This window comes from Carcharodon carcharias, chromosome 6 (assembly GCF_017639515.1).
Source record: "Carcharodon carcharias isolate sCarCar2 chromosome 6, sCarCar2.pri, whole genome shotgun sequence".
NCBI classification, from domain to species: Eukaryota; Metazoa; Chordata; class Chondrichthyes; order Lamniformes; family Lamnidae; genus Carcharodon; species Carcharodon carcharias.
In genome coordinates this window covers 68,775,313-68,800,562 of record NC_054472.1, presented here as the reverse complement: position 1 = coordinate 68,800,562, position 25,250 = coordinate 68,775,313, and the positions used below count along the sequence as shown (strand labels likewise).

Genomic DNA, 25,250 nt, shown 5'->3' with positions numbered 1-25,250 from the left:
GTTGTGGCTTTTCAAGTTTCCCTTTGGGATTTGAGCAGCTCAGCATTTAACATCAGCTGTCAGGCAGATCTGGTGGAAGAACCTACTGCAGTTGTGTATTAATCTGAAATTGAATTCCATCAAGAGAAAGTGCTCTACCAGTCGAATAACCACCAAGCAATGACCATTTCCATCAAGAGCATGTCACATCCTTCACCTCACCTTCAAGGGTGCCACCATTGCTGATTCCTCCACCATCAACATCCTGTGGATCACCATTGACCAGAAGCTTAAAAAGACCAGTGAACACTCGATTGCAAGAAACTAGGTGCTCTGCAATGGGTGACTCGCCTGTTGAAATTTAATGGCCCAGATCTTGGCGTTCAGCAGTGAAGGAACGGCACTTGCCGTTCACCTTGCTGACAGCTACTTGCAAACATTTGACCAGCTTTAGAGTGGAGACTTCCTGTCATCATGTATCCAATTCAGCATGGCACCCTTTACATTGATCTGTAACGTCTGAGCAGTGCTGTAAACGGCAAGGCTCTTCAGCCAATCAGATTGAAGAATATTTATTGAGCCATGCAGAGTCCAAACCAAAATGTATTAAGCAATATCAATTCAACTTGAATGATGTACAGAAGATGAAGTAAAGATTGGAAATGCAGATGGGATGAAGGGAGAGCAATAAAAGACACAAGACAGAAAAAGTTTTTAAAAACTTTTAAAAAAAAATCTAACACTTTCCTTTGGGAATGGGAATGAGACTCTGCTGGTAAATTTACTTTTTCAGGGCAAGAGAGGTGTTTATAAATGATCATTACTAATCACATCATGAAAAACTCATGAATGCACCAGCCCTAACTTTTTCAGCCCTCACTATTGCAGAACTGGTGGGCATGCACCTCTAGTTCATGCCAATGCAGCCATTTCAGTACAAAGTTTATCTGCGCAGACTGCAACAGCACACCATGTGGAGGTGCGGGGTATCTCTGACAACAACCTTTGGATTTCCACCTTTAACTGTGCATCTGTGGTGTTAAAGTTGCTGTCAGAATTACCCCATTATAATGCTGTACACTGAGTCTCACTGTTGGTATTACAGCAAAATTTGGGCTAATGCCTTTTCCCATCTAAAATGCTGGATGTATTAGAATACTTAGTACTTTCTTGGAAGATTGCAGTTGCAACACTCAAAGCTTGCTGCCATCCGCTGCTGTCATTCATCACTACAATATTGGCTACAATATGTAATAACTTTTATCCACAATACTGAACCACCTGAAAGATTTGTAGGAAGCATTCTGCCATCTACAGAAATATCAAAATAATGCCAGCTACAAGTGCATTTCTACAACTTTGAGGTTCCTTTTTCTCTAGAAATACTGGAGGTTGAAAGTGATAATGATCCTGAACATCCCTATACCATCTATGTATCTTGTGAGTAATATGCTAGAGGTCTGTAGTTGATGAAATCAAATCTTTCATGGTGTATATCCTTGTAGAAGATATGCCCTTCAACAGGGCTGCAAAGACTTTCAACAGCTGCCTGTTGCATCAAATGGGGAGCAGAGTGCTGTAATTAGTGCATGTTTAACATTCAAATATTAATACAGTGGTCAACATTGCAGGCACACCTGCAGCATCCAGTGACCTGTTAACATCTGATGAGACCATTCCACTCTAGTGTAGGGAAACCCCACTTTTCAATCAATAACAAAACCGGCCTCTAGAGGGATCAATGGGAAGTATTGCTTTCTGGTATGTGTTAATGACCTGAACTTCTGAACTTGGCTATTCAGGGAATGATTTCAAAGTTTGCAGATGACACCAAATCTGGAAATGTAGGCGATACAGAGAAGAGTTACCAACTTCAGACAAGAATGGGCAGACACCTGGCAGTTGAAATTTAACAGAGAAATCTGATTAGAATAAGAAGTATGTAATTTAGGGCTGAGGTGAGGAGGAATTTGTTCATTCAGAGGGTAGTGAACCTTTGGAATTCTCTGCCCCAGAGCATTGTGGAGGCTCAGTCATTTGAGTATGTTCAAGGCAAGAGATTGATAGATTTCTAGATTAAGGGTATCTAGTGTCATGCAGAGATATTGATGTCTACAGTATTACTTAAATTATTTTTAAAAATGGAATTGAAGTGTGTGTCTGTGTGCGTCTCAATTGGATTAAAGCCAGCTAGTCTGGGTGCTTTGATGTATAGAAAGAAGTAGGTTTGAAATGGTAATTAGATATACTTGGAGAAGTTTAAAAACATAGGTGTTAAGGGGGCAATTTGCATTTTTAAATAAACCATTCAGAAGAATGGGTACAATCTTGCACCAAGCTGTAAGACGCCAAGCAATGTGTTTATATTACTAATAAAATTAGTGGGATGAAAATGCTATTGTTAGAAGATTTGATGTTAAAAGCCGAGGATACAATTGAAAATTTACATTCAAAGGAAAAGCTAGGTATTACCACAAGTATGTGTGTGTGTCTCGTAAGGTCAAATGGTGTCTGTTTAAAGTCTATGGGTTGCCTTTGGTGAAGATTTACCTGGGAGTGATTAATTTGGGGATTTGTTTAAAAGCTATTATGGTAGTAAATTATGGACGTATGTATGTGTTTCATTTGTTAAATTAATAAATGTTTAATTTAATTTTATATAAAAACCCTTGAGGCTTGGTGGTCTTATTCTTGAATTTAGAGCTGCATTTCAAACCTACCAATTGAAAATATAGGCTATGACAGTTTTCAAGTTTCCCTCTGGGATTTAAACAACTCAGCCTTTACCAACTGCTGCTAGATTATCAAGGAATATGGGGATAGTGCAGGAAAATGGCATTGAGGTAGAAGATCAGCCATGATCTAGTTGAATGGCAGGGCAGGCTTGAGGGGCCGAATGACACACTCCTGATCCTATTTTGTATGCTCCTATGATACATTTTGGTAGAAAGATTGAAACCATTTTAAAGGGAGCACAGGAACAGAGATTCCAGCAGAGGTTTGTGCATGTAAGCTGACACAGCACAAAAAAGCCATAAAAATTTGCATGTTTTATGATATGCAGGTTCTCACTGGGAGTCCTTTTTTAAAAAAAACTTTTTTATATCTTCCAAGCCTGAGGTAGAAGATTGGAGTTCCTGGGATGAAGATGGTCCAACCAGTATTAAGATTGAAGGAGGCAATGGTAATCTTTCAGCACAACAGAATGGTACTGGAGAGACTGAAGAACCTGATTACTTTAAAGACATGACACCAACCATACGAAAACCTCAAAAAGTATGTCACCTTAATAATCTCCAATTAATACGACATAATGAAAAATGTTCCTTGCAGTTTATACTCTATGAAATACAATTTTTGCTAAGAAAATATTGTAATACGAGTTCATCATTTAATATTTTTCCTTTTTACTGTCAATATTAAATTATCCAAAATAGTTTAATATTTTAAACTTCTTGCACCCGAGGATTGATTGCAAATTTTAATTTGAATATGTACTGCTGACTTTGATCGTGAAATTCTACTATAAATTCAATAAGTCTGTTTGAAAGTTTTAACTTTTTTTTTATTTCATAGATTGTTATTAAGAAAAAAGAACCATTAAATTTTGGAACTCAAGATGGCAGCATGGGATTTTCCAGTAGACTAGCAGCTACACAGGACATCCCATTCAATCAACCATCAGTAAGTATTTTAATGACTTGCATTTAGCTTTGTTTCTGATCATTCCCAGGAAAAATAACATTGGAGAAACAGACTGATCAGGACTAGGTGTTTCATGGTGTAGGACATAGAGGCTTTATTGCAGAATTAAAATCCATGATTATTCAGAACAAGGTCATTCTAATTGGCCATTGGTTATAATATTCGAGAGTATCCCTTAAAGCTCTATATTGTTTGCTTGCTCACTACTGTTTCCTAATTATGAGGAAGCAACATTATTGGAATTGGACTTGAAGCTGCCAGTGAAATTCAGGGTATTAAATGATTCAAATTTTGGATTAAATGAGTTAGAACTTTAAAGGTCATTCTAATGGGCCTTTGGTTATAATATTTGAGAGTATCCCTTAAAGCTCTATATTGTTTGCTTGCTCATTACTGTTTCCTAATTATGAGGAAGCAAAATTATTGGAATTGGACTTGAAGCTGCCAGTGAAATTCAGGGTATTAAATGATACAAATTTTGGATTAAATGAGTTAGAACATTAAAGGAATTTGATTCTACGCTTCAAATTATAAAGTTCTAAATGCCTAATAGCTATTATAATTAAATCCTTTCACAATTTGCTGATTAAAATTGTTTCACGTTTTCACGTTCTCTCACCCTCTTAAGAATAGAAGGGGTAATATAGTGTATATTATCCAGTATTGTCAGTCTGGGTATTGATACTGATTTTATCAATATCTCAGCTTTGTTTCCATGGTCTTATTGCCTACAAAAGGCACTGATTACACTTGAAAGTTAATCAGTTGGCTGTTTTGAGGTTCCGTGTTTTGTGGACATGAAAGACATTATATGAGGTTTTTTATCCGTTCTTAGGATGTGAATGTCACTGGCAAGGCCAGCATTCATTGCTGATTTTAATGGCCCTTGAGAAGGTGGTAGTGAGCCACCTTCTTGGGCGGCTGCGATCCATGTGATGTAGGGAGGGAGTTCCTGGAGCTTGACCCAACGACAGTGAAGGAACAGTGATATAGTTCTTCCTAGTTTTTTATTTATCCAAAATTCAGAAATGTCTAAATTTAAAGCAGTAAAGAAAACTTTATTTTGAAGGCCTAATTTTCTAAGGTAGCATTGTGTTATAGGTTTTAAATATAGGAAAAAATTACTCATGTCACTTGTCCTTTTGCAGCCCGAACTAGGAGATTTTGAAACTTGGCAGGAAAACATTAATGCCTGGGAAGAGGAGGGAGATGCCACCTGGGAGGCAGAAGAAGTGCTGAGGTACTTAATTTTAGGTTTGTTATTGGCATCAAAATAAGTTGGGTATAATGGTTTGCAGTATTGGCTTTTGTCTTAATATCATAGCCAAAGCATATTAAATAACAATGTGCAGTTACATAATGCTTTGGCATAGTCCAAGGAGCTTCACAGGAGTTGAGTCTGACAAAAACTGACACTGAGCTCAAGAAGGAGATATTGGATGGGTGACAGCTACCAATTCTGGGGCAAAAGGATTGGGAGATGCATTACATGCCAGAGTTGGAGGAACAGAGTTCTTGGGCTCAATATTTACTCAATAGTTCCATACATAAGGAGTCTCTCCTTTTCTGTGGAGGATCAGGGAGGCAAGGAAGCCTCTGATAATTTTCTCACATACTCATACACCTCCATCTGACTGGAATTTGTTTTTTCTCTATTATTCAAATGTGGCTTAATGTGTCATATAGTCACTCAAAGGAAAGATCTGTTTTTCAATTCTTCTGCAAACTATTTCAAATTTTCATTAGATGCCAAAGTTTTTTTTTGACATCCTGTGATTTAGTTTTTATTATAATCTCATGGTTATTTCAATAATTTGAGGGTTTTTTTGATGGATATACTGGTATCCGACTCAATGTAAAGACTTTGATATGAACATTTTAAGATGGCTTTTTTGCATCTTCAAAGTATTGTGCATCCATACCTAACTCTCCCCATCCCACTCCATAAATTGCAACTTAATTAGACTGTTACACCCTTATATGTTTAAACACCCATATTTCTGTTGTCTTAGTTCCTGACTGTACCTCTAAGTTTTTAAAACCCTTCTACAAAAGCAAAGCAAAGGTCCTGGTTCTGATCAAGGGTCATCATTGACCTGAAAATTTAAGACCATAAGAAATAGAAGCAGGAGTAGCCCATTTAGCCCTTCTGTTTTTCTCCAATAATACTGTCCTGTTGAGTATTTCCAGCATTTTGTTATTTTAAAATCCTTCTTGGTTTTAAAGACCTGCATAACCTCAGTTTATACGACCCCTACAACATCCTCCCACCTTATGTTTTTTTGCCTTCTGACATGATCTGCTCCACAATTACTCTTTCAGCCTATTATGTGATTGGCATAAAAGCTGCCCTGGCAGCTTGTTTTAAAAAAAAGTCTACTGCAAATTAATAGGGATGATCTAGTTAAATATGTATTTTAAGTCAATAAGCAGCTGCCTATATTTACAATTTATTCATGCTTAAAAAAAATGTCTTTACTCTGAAATGAGAAGGATGCCTAGTGTCTCCTCATAGTCTTAAAAAGCTGAATTGTTAGCATTCTTTAATACTGCAGAAGAAATATTAAGCTAGTAATTGTACACAGATGAAGCTATTTGAATAATTAGAATAATACTATTTGAAAAGTGGCTTCCTAGTATAGATACAAACTGATACAGGCTTGGCCTAAATAGCCAAGTGGTTATGGTACTGGGCTTGTAACCCCAAGATCAAGAGTTCAAATCTCACAATGACAAACTATGAAACAATGTAACTTCATCTGAATAGGAACAGATGGAAACGTGTTTGTACTGGAAAGAGTTACAAACTGATACAGATCTCAAAACCGGCTGTCCGAAAACAATTTCAGAATGTGCCATGCATCATTTTTTTTATTTTACTCAATTACTCAATTAAAATTAACTTGCCTGGGGGCAATTCAGCAAGAGGCTGCACAGTGCTGTACTTATATGCTTTGCTGCTTATGTGCCTGTCTATTCCCTTGCTTCAAGTGACCCTTGACCCCACCTGACCTGGTATAGCCTGAACCACCCACTGCCCGAAGGCCTAACCCAAAATCAGGAAAAGATCCAAATTCCACCCCAGCCCTGAGGCTGCTGGTCTTGAGAGAATGTACCTCCAATTCTGCCACAAAGGTTTCCTCCCTCCTATCATTCAGCTTACCAAAGCTAACCAAAGTGATTTTTAAAAATCTTGTTAATGCAGTAGAGGGAGTGTGTGTGTGGATAATTTAATATAAATCTATTATACTTTTAAAGTATGTATGTGCTAATTGAAGATGACCTTTTCAAAAATAAAAAACAGACCTTTTTAAAAAGTCTCATTTTTGTCACAAAGTATCTGAAATATTAATGTTGATTTGTGTGATATTTTAATTCTGTGGTTTGAAATGTTCAGTTTAAGCCCCAATTTTAAGGGCTGCTCTGAAGTAACCCATACAGTACTATATCATTTTGTGTTGCTGTGCAAGTTTATCCTTTGTTTCCTTCATCAACTCTTTTTTGCAAGGTTCCTTGTCAGTGGAACCATGTATTAGTTTTGCTGTTTGTGCTAAATAATATGCTGAACAATGTTCTGTGTAAATGTACAATTTATTGCTCCTTTTTCTCCTTTAACATTTCCTATCCCCACCCCCCTCCCTACACACTTCAGGCAGCAGAAGCTTGCAGAGAGGGAGAAGAGGTCAGCTGAACAACAGAGGAAGAAGATGGAGAAGGATGCACAGAGATTATTGAGAAAGGAACAGAACAAAATTGCTGTAAAACTTTCATAACGTGAGTGATATGTGGACCTGTCACTGTCAGCAGAAGACGTTACCCTCCCATGGCAACTATGACCAGTATACTTTGATGAAGAATGCTTTTATAAGTAATTTCTACTGATGTGCATTTGACCAATGAGCATGCATTTTAGCTCAAGTCACCATCTGATGCTCTGAAATCTTCATGGATTACTGGAAATCATTGGGATAGATACAAGATTTTACGATATATGTACATTTTATTCTCAGCTATCCAATCAGTGCATTGTTGAGTGCAGTACTTCACTGCCCCAGTTCCTGAACATCCTAATAGATTATTTGCTGGAGTTCTTTTCTGATTCCCTGGGTTGAATATAGGAATATTTGTGGCTTGATGGACATAATTTATCTGCTGTGTGTAAAATATCTTTTATTTGAAATTATATTTAATCATAAATATGTGTTGGCCTGTTCCTTTGCCTGTCTGGATTTGACAGTTATCCATCTGTTCTGTTATGCCAGACACTGAAATGTTACCAACAAAATCAATGGATTATCAGAACTTGAGGGTTGGTGCTGTATATATTCATTTTAACAGGTTACTGAGAGAATAGTAAGTATATTTAAAAAAAGCTAAATGCATTTGTATATATCTGGTAAACTAGTTGCTCTGGGGTAATTGGCAACAGCCAAAAAGAGGACTGTTACTGAAATTTGTTTTTGTTTTTTGACTTTTGGCATTCTGGAAGTTAGCATTTCAGCTGAGATTACTGTACAAATTTGAAAACAAGCTCTGCAGAAAACAATGAAGAACATAATAAGCTTGGTATGTGTGTCTATATTCGTAGTACATATTGACTTTGTCAGAGCGCTGCAAAATTCGAAATTTTATGTAATTAATTGTTCTGCAGTTTTTGCCATATTTTGTCTTTTGGAAACCAGCTGAATCAGTTTGAATTTATTTTTTCTTAATGTTTTTCATGTTTCTTTTAACTATAAAATGACACGAATGATGCCTTGAGTGAAATTGTGAATCCTAAATGAAGCCGGTTGTTATTCTGCTATAAGCTGATACCTATTTGTAGTCTTATGATTTTCATTATTAAGAGCAGAACATTTTTAATATTGCCTGAAATGAGGCTAACCTGCTGCCTAATTTTACAGACGGAATGGAAACCAACTTGCTTTACTTTGTTTACTACATTCTCTATTGCTATTCATGTCCACCTGTTTTGAAATGTTTTAATTAAAAGGCACTTCTTGTACAGCTAAAATTAATTAACTTGCAATGAGCATATAATTTTTCCTAATTAAGGTGCATTCTACTTTGGGCCCTTTTCACTTCAAGACCCGTCCAACCCGAACCTTTCTCATCCTGCATGTACTTGGGTTTTTAGGGAAGTTTTTCAAATAAAATGATAAGTTGCATACAAAATGTATGTTATTGCACTAAAAGTAATTTATCGTGCATCATCTTGACCAAAAGCTGACAAAATAACTTGTAAACGATGTATTCAAGATCTCTTGTGACAGCTTTACTCCTTTAGCACATGTTTCAATCTATGTACTATTCACCTTGCAGTTGAAAATTTTTTAGTAACATTTTCTTTGTTCAGTGCTACTTCAAATCCATTATTACTTTGAACAAATTTGATGGAAATATTACCAAAATCAATGATCCCTTACATCCAAAACTATTACAACAGCTTTGGTGATGGCGTTGAACCATAAACTGCAATATTATGTGGCCACATCAGATGCCTTTGCAGGTAAAATTGTGAGAATACAAATTACTTGTCAAACTGGTGATCATTGACTCTCAGAAACATAATTGTTTCCTTTAACACATATAACAGCTTATTTCGCGATACAGCTTTTCTCATCAACCTTTATGCTAAGTAATGTAAATTGTATAAATTTTTCTGCCTGTATAATACCTATGTTTAAATCTATTGCACAGCACATTGTACAGTATTAAAAGGGTGATTGAAAATTCATGGGCTTTTTGTTCAGTTCAATACAGGTGGGACACTAAATGAAACTTGGAGCACTATAGCTAGTGTTATCTGATCTTCCTGTGAAATCTATTTACCGTTGCTTTCTCCTGCAAGTGATGACAAATCAAACCTGTGTTGAAACAGTTTGAAGTTATTACCATGTTTTGTTTGCTTTATAACATCAATTTTTGGTGAAAAGTAAATGTTTTCTTTTATGTCTTGAAAACAGGAAGCAAAGAAGCTGTTTGCACTTTCAACATTGCATTGGTACATAACCTAAAGTGACTAATGAGAGCATTTGAATGGATGATGTGTTTTTAAGATGTAATTCATATCGGGATACCACCTAAAACTTTAGTGATGCATTTAGTGAAAAAACTTCCCCAAAGACTAGTTCCTAGTCATAGACATTTAGTTTTGGCTCTCTCTGGTAGTTGACACCTTAGTGTTAGATTAGTGGTTGCTTCTAGATAGTATTATTCCTACAGTTTTGTCTAAAGCTACAAAACATTGGTCCTGGTGCTTCTGAATTGGGTCACTTATTAACATCACTCATAAGACTGAAAATTACTATTGATGATATCAACAGAAGCACTTATGTATTTGTAATGACTTAATTCATTCGTGGAATATGGGTGCCATTGACAAGGCCAGTATTTATTCCCAATCTCTAATGACCCTTGAGAAGGTGATGGCAACCTGTGTCCTTCAATCGCTGTATTTGGTCAAGTGCATATTGTACTTTGCTGTAGCAGTTTGGTAAAACTGAGTGGTGTGCTAGACCATTTCAGAAGGCAGCCAAGAGTCAACCACATTGCTATGGGTCTGGACTCACATACAAACTTGACTGTAAAAGTGGCAAATTTCCTTTTCTATAAGACATTAATGAACCAGATGGGTTTTTTAACGATAATGTGATAGTTTCCTGATCACCATGACTGATTGTAACTCTCTTACAGATTTATATCATTAACTGAATTTAAATTCCCCAGCTGCCATGATGGGATTTGAAATTGTTTTTCTGGATCATAGACCAATCCTCTGGATTACTAGTCCAGTGCCATATCCACTATGTTACCATCCCCCTCAACACTCTTCCATTTCACTTTATCGTAAGCAGATTTGAGAATATTGGACGGAAAATACCACGGCATTCATGTAACGTTCTACTATTAGCTATTTTACTGAAAGCGTCAATTAATAAACTGGTTTAATATTTCCATTAAAGAAGCAATCACAAGCAAATCGTACAAATGCATTGAGTATTGTCCACTATCATCAATAGCAAATTTCTAGCCTCATTTCCTTTTGAGCCATTAGAAACATAACCAAAACATCTCCCTGGGGAAGGAAAAGATGGATAACAGATCTCATACCTTGCTCCAGATAGTTTTGAATTCATGTTTTAAAGTAAGCCTGAGTCTCAATATTCTAAACACCGTGCTTGGAGCACTGCAGCTCCGAATAACAATGATCTGATCTTTTCCAATGCTCTAGAGCAAACTATTGCCCTTCAAATGCAGGTACAAATAGGTTAGGATACAAAGAGGTTACAGGGAGTATCAGAAAATTGTGAAGTATCAATGACTCACCTGAAGTAAGAGCATCATTCTTTGAATAATGTGAATCCACTGTAAATATAGGAGTAAAGCTTAATTTTAATGGTTCTGAAGAAATCATGATTAGCATGTATGTAACATGCTTTATAATATTGTAGCTTGGTGGTATTGCACTTAAAGTAAAAGGATGTTTAAAGGAATGATGAGGATGTTTAAGGAACGAAAATTTTGTGAAGGCAGGGCCATGACTAAGACAATGAATGAGTACCTTGCATCTGTCTTTGCAAATCTATTCACATTTTTGTGGCATTTTTAACATAAAATGGCCTAAGGCAATTCATGGGAGCATAAAGAGATATGGCGGATGACAAATATTTGGTCAGAGGTTTTAATGAGTGTTTTGAAGGTGGAAAGGAAGGTAAAAAGGATTGGGGAGGAAATTCCAGTGCTTACCACCTTGGCAACTGAAGGCACAGCCACCAATGATGGAGCAATTAAAATTGGGGAGGCTTGAGACCAAAATTAGAGAATAACGGATATCTTGGAGCGTTATAGGGCTGAATATTGGTATAGAGGTAGAGTAAGGCCGTGGAGGGGATTTGAAAGCAGAGTGTTGCTTAACTGGAAACCAATGTAGGTCAGTGAGCACAAGAGTGATGGGTGAACAGAACTTGGTATGAGTTAGAAGATGGCAGCAGAGTTTTGGATGATCTCAAGTTTACAGAGGGTAGAATGTGGGAGGCTGGCCAAAAGTGCATTGGGACAGTGTAGAGGTAAAAAACGACATGAATGAGAGTTCCAGCAGCAGATGAGCAGAGGTGGATTTGTATTATATTATGGAGGTGGAAATTGGCAGCCTCTGAGATTGCCCAGACATGTGGTTGGAAGCTGATCTCATGGTCAAATATGACACCAAGGTTGTGAATGGTGTTTCAGCCTCACAGTTGCCAGGGAAAGGATGAAGTTAATAAGAACATAAAATTCTGGAGTTACTCAACTGGTCAGGTAGCATCTGTGGAGAGGGAAATACATTAATGCTTCATGTTGGTTTCCTTTCATCAGAACTGGAACAAGTTAAAGATGCAACAGGCAAGTACAAAGGTATAGAGAGGGGGAGGGGGTATAAAGTTAATGATGCAACAGAGCTATTGGAGGAGTTTAAAAATAGGAAGGAGGCACTAAATAGCTTAGAACCACTCAATGTTAACAAGTCACCCATTCCAAACGGGAGGGGTCAAGTTCTTGGAGAGAAACGCTAAGGGACATAACTTCTGGTGGAGTGGCAATTGAGTTGGATTGCCACTCCGCTCGTTATTACTTACCTTGAAATCCAGCCGCTCCTATCTTGCCCAATCTTCCGACTCAGGCTAGGTGAGACCTGTGTAATGCAGCGGATTCCCAAGGCCTACAGACGAGGGCAGCACAGTTGATGGTAAGTAAGCCATGCCCCCTTTTATACTGCACTAGCTGCCATAAAGCAGGTAGGTTTAAAAGTCCAGCCGCTTTGTCAAGCCAGGGAGAAGGTAACTATATAAGGCAAGTGGGGGGTTGGCGGGGTGTTGTGCTGGGCCCTGGGTGGGGGGGTGAACATGTTTGGTGCTGGGTCAGGCCTTGTGGGGTTGCCAGATTAGGCCTCGGGTAGGGGGCGTTCTGTCGGTTAGGGGGCAGTCTGGTTTACGGGGTGGGGGTGGCGGGGAGAGTGTAATACGGCGGGATTTTCTGCACCCCGTCACCACGATCTTCCGGTCCTGCTGCAAGTTACTGGACTTCTAGCTGGTGCCACCTCGCCTGCAATGGGGGCCGGTACATCCTGGCCATAGTTACCCAGAAGCTAGAAGTCTTCTAACTTTTTCTGGCTAACTTGCTGGATGACAGTTGGAACTATCCAAAATTTGCGATTTAAGTTGTATTTTTGGATGGTTCCCTGGCAGGGTAATTGACCAAAGGAAGTTTGAACTTCCTGGGCAATTACCTTGCAATCCTTACCTGGGAATTTTATATTTTGTTGGGGGGGGTGGGTGCACTGCATGGTTCCCCAACACATCCTTGGGGTTTTGGGGTACCCCCCCCCCCAGATACAATGCCCAAAATTTGCAAGTTACAGCCCCAGGATTCGGTGAGAAACAGAACGCATGTGCTGTTAAAGCACAAATTCCTTAATTCTTCTTGAATCTTTCTGTAGGTATGTGTTTGGTAACTTTAAATGGACAAAGTGCACAATGCAATTTTCAACACTAGCAATATTATGCATTCTCACTTTTTTCTATAAATTTAATATTGCACTCAGTAAGTACACCTTTCTGAGGAAAGGAGTTGGTGGGTTGAATATGAAAATGCAGACCTTTGTGAAAACTCTCATGGGGAAAACTATTACCCTTGAGGTTGAACCCTCAGATACTATTGAAAATGTAAAGGCTAAGATTCAGCACAAGGAAGGTATTCCCCCTGATCAGCAGCGACTGATCTTTGCTGGAAAATAGTTGGAGATGAAAGATTTGTTCACCAACTCAAATACTTAGGTGACTATGTTACAAAACTATGGTGGACATTTTCTCTCATGAGTAGGATATCACCTAACTTCAGGTGTGGCCTCATTTAACTCACGTTCTTCATATGAGATGTTGACGCCACCGCCTTTGGTGGATTGTCCTGCTGGGACAGGAACTACCCACGGAAGAGTGTGGTGTCTAGGACGTTGTTAGTAAGGCATGATCCTGTGATTATGACTGTCAGGCTGCTGCTTGTTGAGGGACAGCTCTCAATTTTGACGCAAGTCCCCAGATGTTTGTAAAGAGGACTTTGCAGATTTCACAGGGCTGAATGTGCTCTTGTTTAAGGTGCCTACATCGGCCTAGTTTTATTCCTTTTTTGACATATCTGCAGCGATTTGGTATAATCGAGTTAAAAGCAAAAAACTGCAGATGCTGGAAATCCAAAACAAAACGAAAATACTTGGAAAAACTCAGCAGGTCTGACAGCATCTGCAGAGAGGAATACAGTTAATGTTTCGAGTCCGTATGACTCTTGTTCTGGTGAGTCATACGGACTCAAAACATTAACTGTATTCCTCTCCGCAGATGCTGTCAGACCTGTTGAGTTTTTCCAGGTATTTTTGTTTGTGTTTTGGTATAACTGAGTGGCTTGCTAGGCCATATCAGAGAGCATTTAAGAGTTAACCACATTGCTGTCGGTCTGGAGTCACATGTAGGCCAGACCAGGTAAGCATGAAAGATTTCCTTCCCTAAAAGGCATAGTGAACCAGATTGCTTTTTATGACAATAATTGTAGTTTCATGGCACCATTACTGAGATGAGCTTTTGAATTCCAGATTTATTACTTGAATTTAAATTTCACCAGCTTCCATGATGGAATGTGAACCTGTTCCCTGGAGCATTAGCCTAGGCCTCTGAATTACTAGCCGAATGACATTACCACTTTACCACTGCCAACCCATATAGATACAGAAACCCATTGGAAGGTGGGAATAACTGTGGGCTGTTTATTAAAAGGACTGTAATTCCATGGAGGCTGCAATGGGTCATAGGTATAAAAGGGGAACATCACTTTCTGTAATTTAAAGTATAAATTGACTAAGAAAAACAAAGCTTTGTCAAAAAAATGTGTCATTTATTACAGCAGAAGTTTTAAAATGTAAAATATTGTCATTATATCAGATGGATGTTTGAATCTCAAAGTTATCTGTCTCTATAAAGATCGTAACAGCTCTGCATTTACTCTCATTCGATCCTCTTGATCGTGTTTGCTTGCATGTTGATTATTTGTTCTATGAGGTAGCTCAGGAAAACGTGTGTATGGGAGGTGCAAATATGTGTAGCTGGAAGCTTCCCAGTAGTCAAATGAGCCATTGTGTAATTGCGAGGAAAACAATACAACTCTTACTTCCATGATCGCTCTTGGCTGCAGCTATATGTATCATTTTTTTCCCTAAGTTTTCAAACTGTGAATGGATCTTTTGATTTCTCCATTAGCTTTTGACCAACAGGGGGTGATTTTTTTAATGAGTGAAGTTGAGGCAGTTTACGAATTGACAACTCATGGCTGCTGAATGGGAGCCTATTGTCACTTCTCACCATTTGAGGGACTCCAAAGTGAAAATCTGGTCAAGCTTCGGGATAACAACTTTAATTGAAATAGACTTAACTATTTCCACAACTACGAATCTGCTGTAGTCATCAATGACAACAAGTAGGTGTTCATCAATGTGCAATTCTGCAAAATCAACATTAACTTCAATCCATGGTTCTGGAGCTAGTTCTGACACCTCGACAGGGTCACGAAGATTTAACACTGTGGTCACTTGACATGGCAAACACTGATTTTGTGCTCTACCATGCTGTCAATTCCTGGGAACCATACCTTTTGCCAAAGGAGTTGTTTGGTTTTTGACAATCACCTGGTGACCTTTGTGCTATATCTACAGCACATTCCCTTAATGATTGTGATATGACAATGCTGTTATCACAAGACACAAGATCAGATGTGGCTGTAACAGTGAGCTCATTTTGAACATTGTGAAGGCTGTATTATGTCAGCAATTTCATTTGTATACACTCTTAATTATGTCTTTCCAGTTTTGTGATTCCTTTCCCATCACACACAGTTGCAATGCCTCAGCTTTGTTGCTGTTTTGACGTAGCAACTTTGGCACTGGATTTAGGCTTATTTAGTTAAGATGTTGTTTGGAAACCTTTTCTTCATGAATATTTGTACTAACTGTTGGCAACAGATGTTACACAAGATAGTCCCCTGGGTTGAGTTTGCCTGGCTGATACTTAACATGGAACTCGTATTCCCATAGTGTGACTATCTAACACTCTGTTTTCGAGTGGATGGTTTGCTATGTTGGTTGTTGAACAAGCTTACTAGTGGTCTATGATTGGTTATGAATTCAAAATCGTTTTCGTACAAGTAGAAATGAAAGTAGAACCATAGAAAAGTTATGGCACAGAAAGAGGCCATTCAGCCCATCATATCTGCATCAGCCAAGATAAAAACTAGCTGTCCATTCTAACGGCACCTTCCAGCACCTGGTCCATTCATTCAGATTGCAACACCTCAGGTTCAGATCCAGGTACTTTTTTAAATGAGTTGAGGGTGTCCGCCTCCACCACCAAACTGGGCAGTGAATTCCAGACTCCCACCACCCTCTGGGTGAAGATGTTTTTCATTATGTCCTCTTTCATCCTTCTACCAATCACCTTAAATCTGTGCCCCCTGGTAATTGACCTCTCCGCTGAGGGAAACAGGTCTTTCCTGTCAAGTCACCCCTCGGCCTCCTCTGCTCAAAAGAAAACAACCACAGCTTTTCCAATCTTTCCTCATAGCTACAATTTTCAAGCCCTGGCAACGTTCTTGTAAATCTCCTCTGTACTCTCTCTAGAGCAATAATGTCCTTCCTGGAATGTGATGACCAGGACTGCATGCAAAACTCCTGCTGTGGCCTAACCAGCATTTTATACAGCTCCAGCATTACATTCCTGATTTTGTATTCTTTGCCTCATACAATAAAGGAAAGCATTCCAAATGTTTTCTTTACCACCTTATCCAATTGTCCTGCCACCTTCAGGCACCAGTGGACATGCACTCCAAGGCTTTCTCTACCCCTCTCAATATCCCCCTGTTTATTGTGTATTCCCAGCTTTGTTTGCCCTCCCCAAATGCCATTACTTCACACTTCTGTGGATTGAATTCTATTTGTCATTTTTCCTCCCATTCAACCAAACTATAGATATCATTCTGGAGTAAGGATACACCATGTGATTGAGAGTGTTTCTCTTTCGGCAAATAAGGTTGCTCTACAGGCATTAGTGATTCGCTTGTCATTGCAACGATTGGTGCATTATCTGTCTTGTGTTTCTGCACAAGAACTGCACTTGAGCCTGGTTTGCACTCACAACTAGCTAGGTAGTTTTTTTGAGGGTTGAAATAAGCATTTGTACAACTTGCTGACAACAGTTGTTTGATCTGATATAGAGCCTGTTTGGGTGATTTTGTCCACTCCCACTTGATGGTCTGTTTTGTCAGATCATGTCAGGGTCAGATAATGTAACAAGATCAGGAGTGAAGTGACCACTATGTGTGATGGGTCTCACAGACTCTGGACATCCTGCACATTTGTATGATCAGTAACAGTCAACATGTATTTGTGAAAGGGAAATCACAATTGAATAATTTATTGGAGTTCTTTGAGGCATTAAATTATATGCCCCCCCCCCCCCCCCCCCCCACCTCCAAGCTCACCATCAGTGCTAGTAGAATATTGTGCCTTTCAATGGCTAATAACGGTTAAAGAATTCACCATTGTAACCCATGCTTTTCATTTTGGTCAATTCTTGTTGACATTTACAACTTTTCTAAAATATTTATCTCAAGACATATCTCAGCCTTGACTCATGATAGCATTCTCACTTCAGAAACTTGTAGACTCAAGTGCAACTCTAGACATTATAGCATAAAATCCAAGCTATGCAACGGTGCATTACTGAGGGAGTGCTGCACTGTCAGAGGTGCTATCTTTCAGCTGAGACATTAAACTGGTCTCTAAGGTGAGTGTGAAAGATCCAATGGCACAACTTTGAATAAGATCTGGGGAGTTCTCCCTGTTTTCCTGACCAATATTTATCTTCAAACAAATATTAGTAAAACTGATAATCTGGTCACTATCATATTGCCATTTATGAGATCTTGCTAGATGCAAATCAGTTGTTGTATTTCCTACAAGAGACAACACTTCATAAGTATTTGTGCTTGGGGCATTCTTAGTTTGTGAAAGCTGCTATATAAATGCAAGCGTTTTTATATGACTTTTTATTATTTTAATTTTATTATTCTGCAGTTATCAATGCAGCCAAAAAAAACCCAATGCCTTGGCAGGTTTTCTTTTAGGAAGGTTTGCAACTAGATCACAAAAATATGGACCATAAGGACAACCAAACTCTTTGATTAAACCAAACCTCTGTTATTTATGGATCATCTTTTGATTAAGTACACTTTGGAACGATACCACTATTAAGTTCAAATTGTTACACTTACATTGATCATCAAACATGTTACTATGTGACTATTACCTTTAATGTATTTTTGATATTTGAGTTTTAAGAAAATATTTGGCTGTTTTAGTGTAAATCGAAAATCAGAATCTATAATCAAATAATCAAAAAAATTATTTGCTAGACCCCTCCAATATTGACATTATATTAAAAAAAGATACAGGACAATCCATCCAAATTCCAAAAAAAAATCATAATACTAGCAGTCTTAGTTAAGTTATGAACTTTTGGCTTAGCTAGAGATTATTGAATGACTGACTATTATAGGAAATAGAAAAAATTCTGACATTGGTGGAAGTTAGGGGACTCCTTCTGAGTTTCAGACTGAGGTACATAATGCAGCAGAGTGCAGGGAATTTAAGTTTGTATACTTAACCTGGATGTACTTGCGCTTCATGACTTTTTGATAAAATTCACACAAAACTGGTTTAAAAAATGTATTAAGGCTCAAAGCAAGAGGCAGAGGTGCTGGTAACTTTTTGGCATGCTTTAATTTAATAAATTTATAACCTTTAATTTAGAAACATCTGAAGTACAGTAAAGAAAAGTGAAAGTAAACAATTCAGCAATATTGCACATGGCTCGAACACAACACAAATCAGGAAAATGCAATATTTTGTAAGAAGCAACTACATAGAAGCATCTTGTTGATTACTTTAAAACATGTCAATGTACTGTGCGTAGCAACTACTTATACAGGTCACTGTTATATTACTTGATCCAACTAGCCGATGCTTGTACTGATGCAACACAACAGTAACAAGACGTTTCAGGTTTCCAGTACACCGTCCCATACCACTGAAAACATACAGACAGCAAAAGGCCAAGAACCTTTGGTTGCACTCCATTTTATCATAAACATAAAAATACAGCATTACCATTAAACTGTAGCTTCTTAAAACAGCAACAATATACCCAGCTGAACCATAATAAAACATTGAAAAATATGTTCAAGCAGATGCTGGAGCCAGCTACCTTTTAGAAGGCTGAATATTCAGTATCTTCTATGCAAAACCTTGAAGGCAGTTTTCACTATCGGGGATTAATCTCTGTTTAGAACAGTCCTTTAGTAATTAAAATGGTGTTCAAATCGAGATCCAGGCCCATACACTTAAACAAAAATACATCACTGTTCCATGCCTTTTAAAAATGTCACCACTACACAGTATACTGGTATATTGCTCAGTAGTGGGTCAACTTTGGCCACGTAAATTCCATTTCTTTCCTCACAAGGAAAGCATTCACATTTATAAATTACCCATTCTTCAAAAGCAGCTTGCAACACTGTAAACTCATACCACCATAAGTCAAGTAATATATCTATACTTATTAACAGTGCAAATTAAACCTCACTGATGTGATGAAACACATCTAGCCACATACAAAGACGACGCAATAAGCTAATTCCAGTACTCTTCAAGTATCCTAAGCTAAAATCTAAGTGCAATTAGTGGGTGTTTTTATTTTCAGCTGGGTGACAGAACAGTGTGCGAGGTGCATGGCGCAAAGAGTGCAAGGCCACCAAACAGCACCCACGCAACAGAGCACCAATATTGTACAGGGGCTCTGTCCCTCCTCTATGTGTGGAAAATACCCATGCCAAAGTAGGCACCACAGGTGCAGCCACTGCCAACAAATCAATAATAAAATGGCTGCTCCAATAGTTTTTCTGACATAGTGCAGATGGCTGCTCCTTTGATAAATCATGTTCAGTACTGTCTGTTTCATCAAACATGGATGTGGAAGTAAGTTCTCTCATGTGGTTTACCCTAGGCAGGTGTTGAGCTTGTTTATTGTAAGTATTTGCCTGAGGGCTCATGAAATGGTTAACAGATTCTAATTTAGACACCAAAATTGCAGTGTTTGGATTGTTTGGAGTCAAATCCAACAAAGCATCGGTGACTATTGTTTCAAACTGTGGTGCACATGTTGCTTGACCGGCATCTGGTGCCCAGGCTGAAGATATGGGGCTGGTTGGGCTGCTATGCTGTGACTTCAGCATGTGTAGAATGAGGCTCTGTACATCTGGGCTATATGGTACTACGTCAGTCTGAATAGCTTGCTCCCTCACCAGCCTATTATAATTGTTCATAAAGATCATGCCACTTTGAGCAGAAATCTCAAGTGCTGCACTGTTAACAAGTGACACCTGCATTTCATTAGCCTGAGGCCAACACCCATCTCCAGAGCTACCTTCCGTGGGTTTTGACCTAAGAATTTGGTCAAAGAGATCTGTTCTGCTTGCCATATCGTCATTGGCAAGCAGACCACTATCAGCCAATTCTTCAACAGCTTGGTCTTCTAGGCCCATAGCTTCAGCCATTTTTGTGTAGGTTGTGCTACGTGCCAATGACTTCACTGGTGATGGACACATGCAGTCCAGAGAGGAATCATCTCTTAAAGCACCATTCTGAGCCAACTCCATGCTCTGTAGCAAAGACTCCAGTTTCTTGTTTTGGATATTAATGTCAACAAAGTATTTTTGAACACCTTTGTCCTTCTCCACCAAACTGTTCTTCATAGTGTCAATCACCTCACGTAATTGTTTGATTTCCTTTCGAGCTTCCTTTAGCGCTAGCTGGGCTTCAACTCGATGACATTCTTCTTCAATCCAGTCTTCCCGCATGCGAGCGAGCTGGGACTTGAGATCTGCAACTTCGGATTCCCTTTTAAAAGAAAGGTATGATATACATAAATATAGCTTGGAGACTAAAATTTACAAAAAAATATGGGTAGATCCAAAAATGTATTGGAAATCTTAAGTGCTTAGAAACTGTGTAAAATCATCTGCCAATAAAACAGAGGATGCATAGAATTTTGGCAACTTGCACTAAAAGACCACATATTAAACATATGATGTTTTTGTTTTGTTTTATATGAATTTAGGACATGTTTGTATGAGTAAAACAAATAATGAGTCTTATGAATGCACCCTAATGAAGTTTTGTATTTTTTTTTGGAGAAGACAATACTGGGTATTATCAGTATACTGTAGCGGTACTAGATTTGTATTTGACGAATTGGAAAACCTTTGTTGGAGCCTTAGAAATAAGACTTTTATAAAATATGTACAAATTAGCTAAAACTGTTCCAACAAAACAGGTTTCGTGCATCTTCCTCACTGGTCAATCACAATGCAAGATTCAAGCTATAACATTAAATTAAGTATTATTTATTTAAATTTAAAGTTCTTCACGAATTGAAATTCTACTGGCTAACATCATATATAAAAATTTTGTACAGGGAATGAAAATGCAAAGTGCACTCTAGATTTATTTTTTGACTTCATCTACATAAAAATGTATATATCCCATAATTTTGATGGACAAAAGATCCTGCGGGCCTGCTGATCTCTGTGTCCAACTCCACAGTACAGCCAATATTATGGATGCTAAAATGCCAGTACTGTTGAGACATTGTCTGTACCTGTTCCACTAATACAAGGTCAGCTTATTTGAATAGTTTTCTGGCGCCCAATTATATGGATACAGATTACATTGGTACATGAAGCATTTTACTTGTGGTCAAACATTTCCACCATTTCAGCCGAGAGATTACTGTTGTCAATATTAGCCTACAGCACTTAAGACATTTATTTGATGTTCCTTGGTCTGTTACTCAAAACAAGCATCAACTCATTTATTTTTAATAATTAATGCCTCCACTAAAACAACAGACATGAGGGGCTGGATTTTCAGGGACATAGGACTGGGGAAAACTGGCCACAGAGCAGCGTGCCCTGAAGTTCTTACTTGCTTTCTGCCCTCAGCTGTTTTCACAAGGGCAGGGGAGGGAGTGGGTCCCAGAACGGGCCTGCTACTATTAAGAACGCAACTAACAGCATTGTGGGCTGATTGAGAGCCTGTCTCCAGTAAGTTTTTTAATTTTTAAGGAAGTGGCTGGACTTAAGCAACTGCTTTACACCAGCTGCATGCAGGTGTGAACCATGTATTGGAAGCATCAAAAGATTAAAAAGTAAAATAGTTTTGCCTCCTTTGCAGTTAATCATAAAATGCTGTAGCATGGGTTGTATCTATATTCATTATGGTGAGATATGACAGGGCTGTGATTGGAAGATGTAACTATCTATTAAACAATGTGTTTGCCAGATTGTTACTTCTGCCAACTGGCAAGCTGTCAAGTAAAAGATCAACACTGTAAATGTGGAAAAGTCTGCAGATGAATTAAAAAGTTTATGAAATGGATAAAATGTAGAGTACATTTCACAGTATTGAAAGTGTAGCACAGTATGATAAAAATGTCTAATTGTTTAAACTTTTCTCATTGCTTTTATGTATTCAGTTTAGATATCTATTGAGATGACAGTTATAAAGTCAGTTTGTTTGCTTGGGGAGAATTATGGGGCGGAATTTGACAGCCCCATTTCGATGGGGGTGCGGCCATAAAATGTGGCGAGCCATTCAAACATCCATTGACTGCAGTGGGACTGTAAAATCCCACCAGCGTAAAATTCCATCCATGGGCTTTTGGCAGCAATCCAATTGCCTCATGGTTTTACAAATGCTTGACTCTATTTATATAGCTCGTTTGAAGAGTCAGTTTGTTTACCGGGGGAAAGTTATAGGCTATTTATTGGTTTCCAACTGTTATAATAGGGCTCGTGAATTCTGTTCATAAAGTGAATAATGGGTGACGGTAGAAGGGTAGGTTTAAAGAGCAGGTTGGGTTGGAGGGGGTTAAATTGATCAGAGGGTTTACATTTCTACAATTTGAGGCCTTCCCGATACAACTCCTGATTCCTTTGAAAGCAACAGGCTGATGTTTTTTGAGAATGGAGGTGGGCCTTTTAACCAGCCTAGAATCACTCTGATTCCATCCCCACCTCTGGCCTGTCACTGAGGCCAATTAAGGCCATGTTGCTGGAAAATCCTGCTTCCCAGCAGTCTTGCAACAGAAGCAGGATCGCAAAGAAGGGATTAGACACAACTCCTGATTCCCGCCTCCAAGATGATAATGTGGTCCAAGGAATGGCATATGCTCACATTTTCAACAACTGAAGTCACCAAAATAATATCTAAACTTTAATGGTGTTATACAATCTTATTGCAGTTTGTTTTATGTACTTTCAATGCTCCTGTTTACCAGAAATGCTGGTGGAATAAAATCAAACAAACCTTTTAACTGTTCTCCTCTTCCTAAAAAGAGTAAAACTTATATGACATGAGGAGTGTGTGGCATAATTGGGAACTTTGATGCCTCCTATTAATAGAGTGGGAGCTGTCTACAGCAGTCAGCATAACTGAAGAAAGAATCTTGAAGTATTAGCAATCTAGTACAGAATTCAACCACCCTACCATGCCAGGTCTGTATTACAGTAAACTCTACATGACCTGCAAAACTAAATGTTGTAGGAGGCAGCAGTGAAGCCGCTGCGTACATCATGATGGAAGAGGGGAAGCAATCAGTTTTCATGTGGGTGCTGAGTCAATAGTACGGGCAACAATCAGCGGTGAGCACAATCAAAGCAGAGGTCTCAGGCATGGATGCGCTGGACCCAGGCAACAATAAAGATGACAGAAAGCACACAAGTTTCTCTGTAGCAATCATCTTCTCCCAGCTTCATACTCTTTACAGTAAAAGGCCAAGTTCAAAATCTAACACTGAACAAGCCACACACACACACACACATACATACACACACATACACTCACACTCCACTTTGTCTTAACTGATAAATTCTGGGTGAAATTGGAATCAAACAAGCACCAAACCATGTACACTCTGGTCATGTTCACACATCTGGGAGGTGACCAGGATGGGTCTCCATGTTCCTAGATTTCACCCCATGACCACTTGACCTGCTTGCAACGAGATTCTTCCATGGTTTGTGGCCTTACTCATATTTCACAATAAGACATATGGACAAAGCAACTGTGGAACATTTGCCAGTAAGAACAAGTGATGCATGGGCTGTGTATAGAATGGATAAACGTGGTGGGACGTGGCCAAATTTCCAAAGGCCCATTACATTCACAGCTCCTCCCTAACACACCTGAGGTTAGTCATGGTCCAAAAATTGACTAAGAAGACTTCGCCCCCCCCCTCATCAGCATCCTAAAACATTGCACAGTGCCCAAATCCTCACCACAACCACCTGCCAGCTTCTCTTGCCCAATTTCATTACCTGACCCTAAGTTCTCTCTAATGAGTAAAAATCTGGCTTCAAAAGGTACATAGACTTCATTGTATGTACTTGCAGGCACCATATAACCTGTAATGTATCACACCTCCCCCCACTAATCCCAAATTGTGTACTTTGGTGAAATCAATGACAAGTCTTCTAAATTTCTTCACAGTTTCCCATCAGTTATTTTATCAATGGAGGCAGCAGCGCACAATTAGGGCAAATATAGTCAAAGAACAGGCAACAGTTAAAAAAAATGAAGAACACAAAGTCATTTGGTGCATGCGACAAAAACAATATCATAGAGCTTTTTGAAATATTACTGGAAGTAAGTTTTCAATAATTTGTTGAGGGAAAAAAAGAAAACGAGACAATGGAAGCAGAGGACAATGTTCAACGGTTTCACACTGCATAACAAAATGGATAAGTAACATTAGCTCAGGGATCAGCAAATATTTTTTACCTGAAAAGCCTTTCTTAAAAAATGCTTAAAATAAAAAAACTGAGAAGCGGCAAGATGAAAATTTGGCACTTATAAATCAAATATGTGGCAAATTGCCTAGTGTCTCTGGTAGACCATACATCATAAGACATAGGAGCAGAAGTAGGCCATTTGGCCCATTGAGTCTGCTCCACCATTCAATGAGATCATGGCTAATCTGATAATCCTCAACTCCACTTTACTGCCTTTCCCCCATAATCTTTGATTCCCTTACTGATTAAAAATGTCTATCTCAGCCTTGAATATACTTAACGACACAGCCTCTACAGCCCTCTGCAGTAAAATATTCCACAAATTCACTACCCTCTGAGAGAAGAAATTCCTTTTCATCTCTGTCTTAAATGGGTGACTACTTACTCTGAGATCATGCCCTCTGGTCCTAGACTCTCCCACAAGGGGAAACAACCTCTCAGCATCTATCCTGTCAAGCCCCCTAAGAATTTTATGTGTTTCAATAAGGTCACCTCTCATTCTTCTAAATTCCAATGAGTATGGGCCCAACCTACTCAACCTCTCCTCATAAGAAAATACCTGGGATCAACCTAGTGAACCT

General features: G+C 38.6%; 2 protein-coding genes across 9 annotated transcripts in view; one reads left to right on the top strand and one right to left on the bottom strand.

Moving 5' to 3' along the window:
* Nucleotides 1-9,419, top strand: part of ebag9 (estrogen receptor binding site associated antigen 9) — a 28,480-nt gene extending 19,061 nt beyond the window's left edge. The window contains exons 3-6 of the mRNA XM_041190572.1: nt 3,094-3,255; nt 3,556-3,663; nt 4,833-4,924; nt 7,337-9,419. Coding sequence (XP_041046506.1) covers nt 3,094-3,255; nt 3,556-3,663; nt 4,833-4,924; nt 7,337-7,457 — 483 coding nt within the window. The 3' untranslated portion in view covers nt 7,458-9,419. The remainder of the gene's footprint in view (nt 1-3,093; nt 3,256-3,555; nt 3,664-4,832; nt 4,925-7,336) is intronic.
* Nucleotides 9,420-18,522: 9,103 nt separating this feature from the next.
* The window catches only part of LOC121279290 (syntabulin-like), a 152,288-nt gene continuing 145,560 nt past the window's right edge, over nt 18,523-25,250 (bottom strand). For all 8 annotated transcript variants that reach the window (XM_041190417.1, XM_041190421.1, XM_041190415.1 and 5 more), the window contains one exon: nt 18,523-20,716. In XM_041190417.1, the coding sequence (XP_041046351.1) occupies nt 19,498-20,716 (1,219 nt within the window). In that variant the 3' untranslated portion in view covers nt 18,523-19,497. The remainder of the gene's footprint in view (nt 20,717-25,250) is intronic.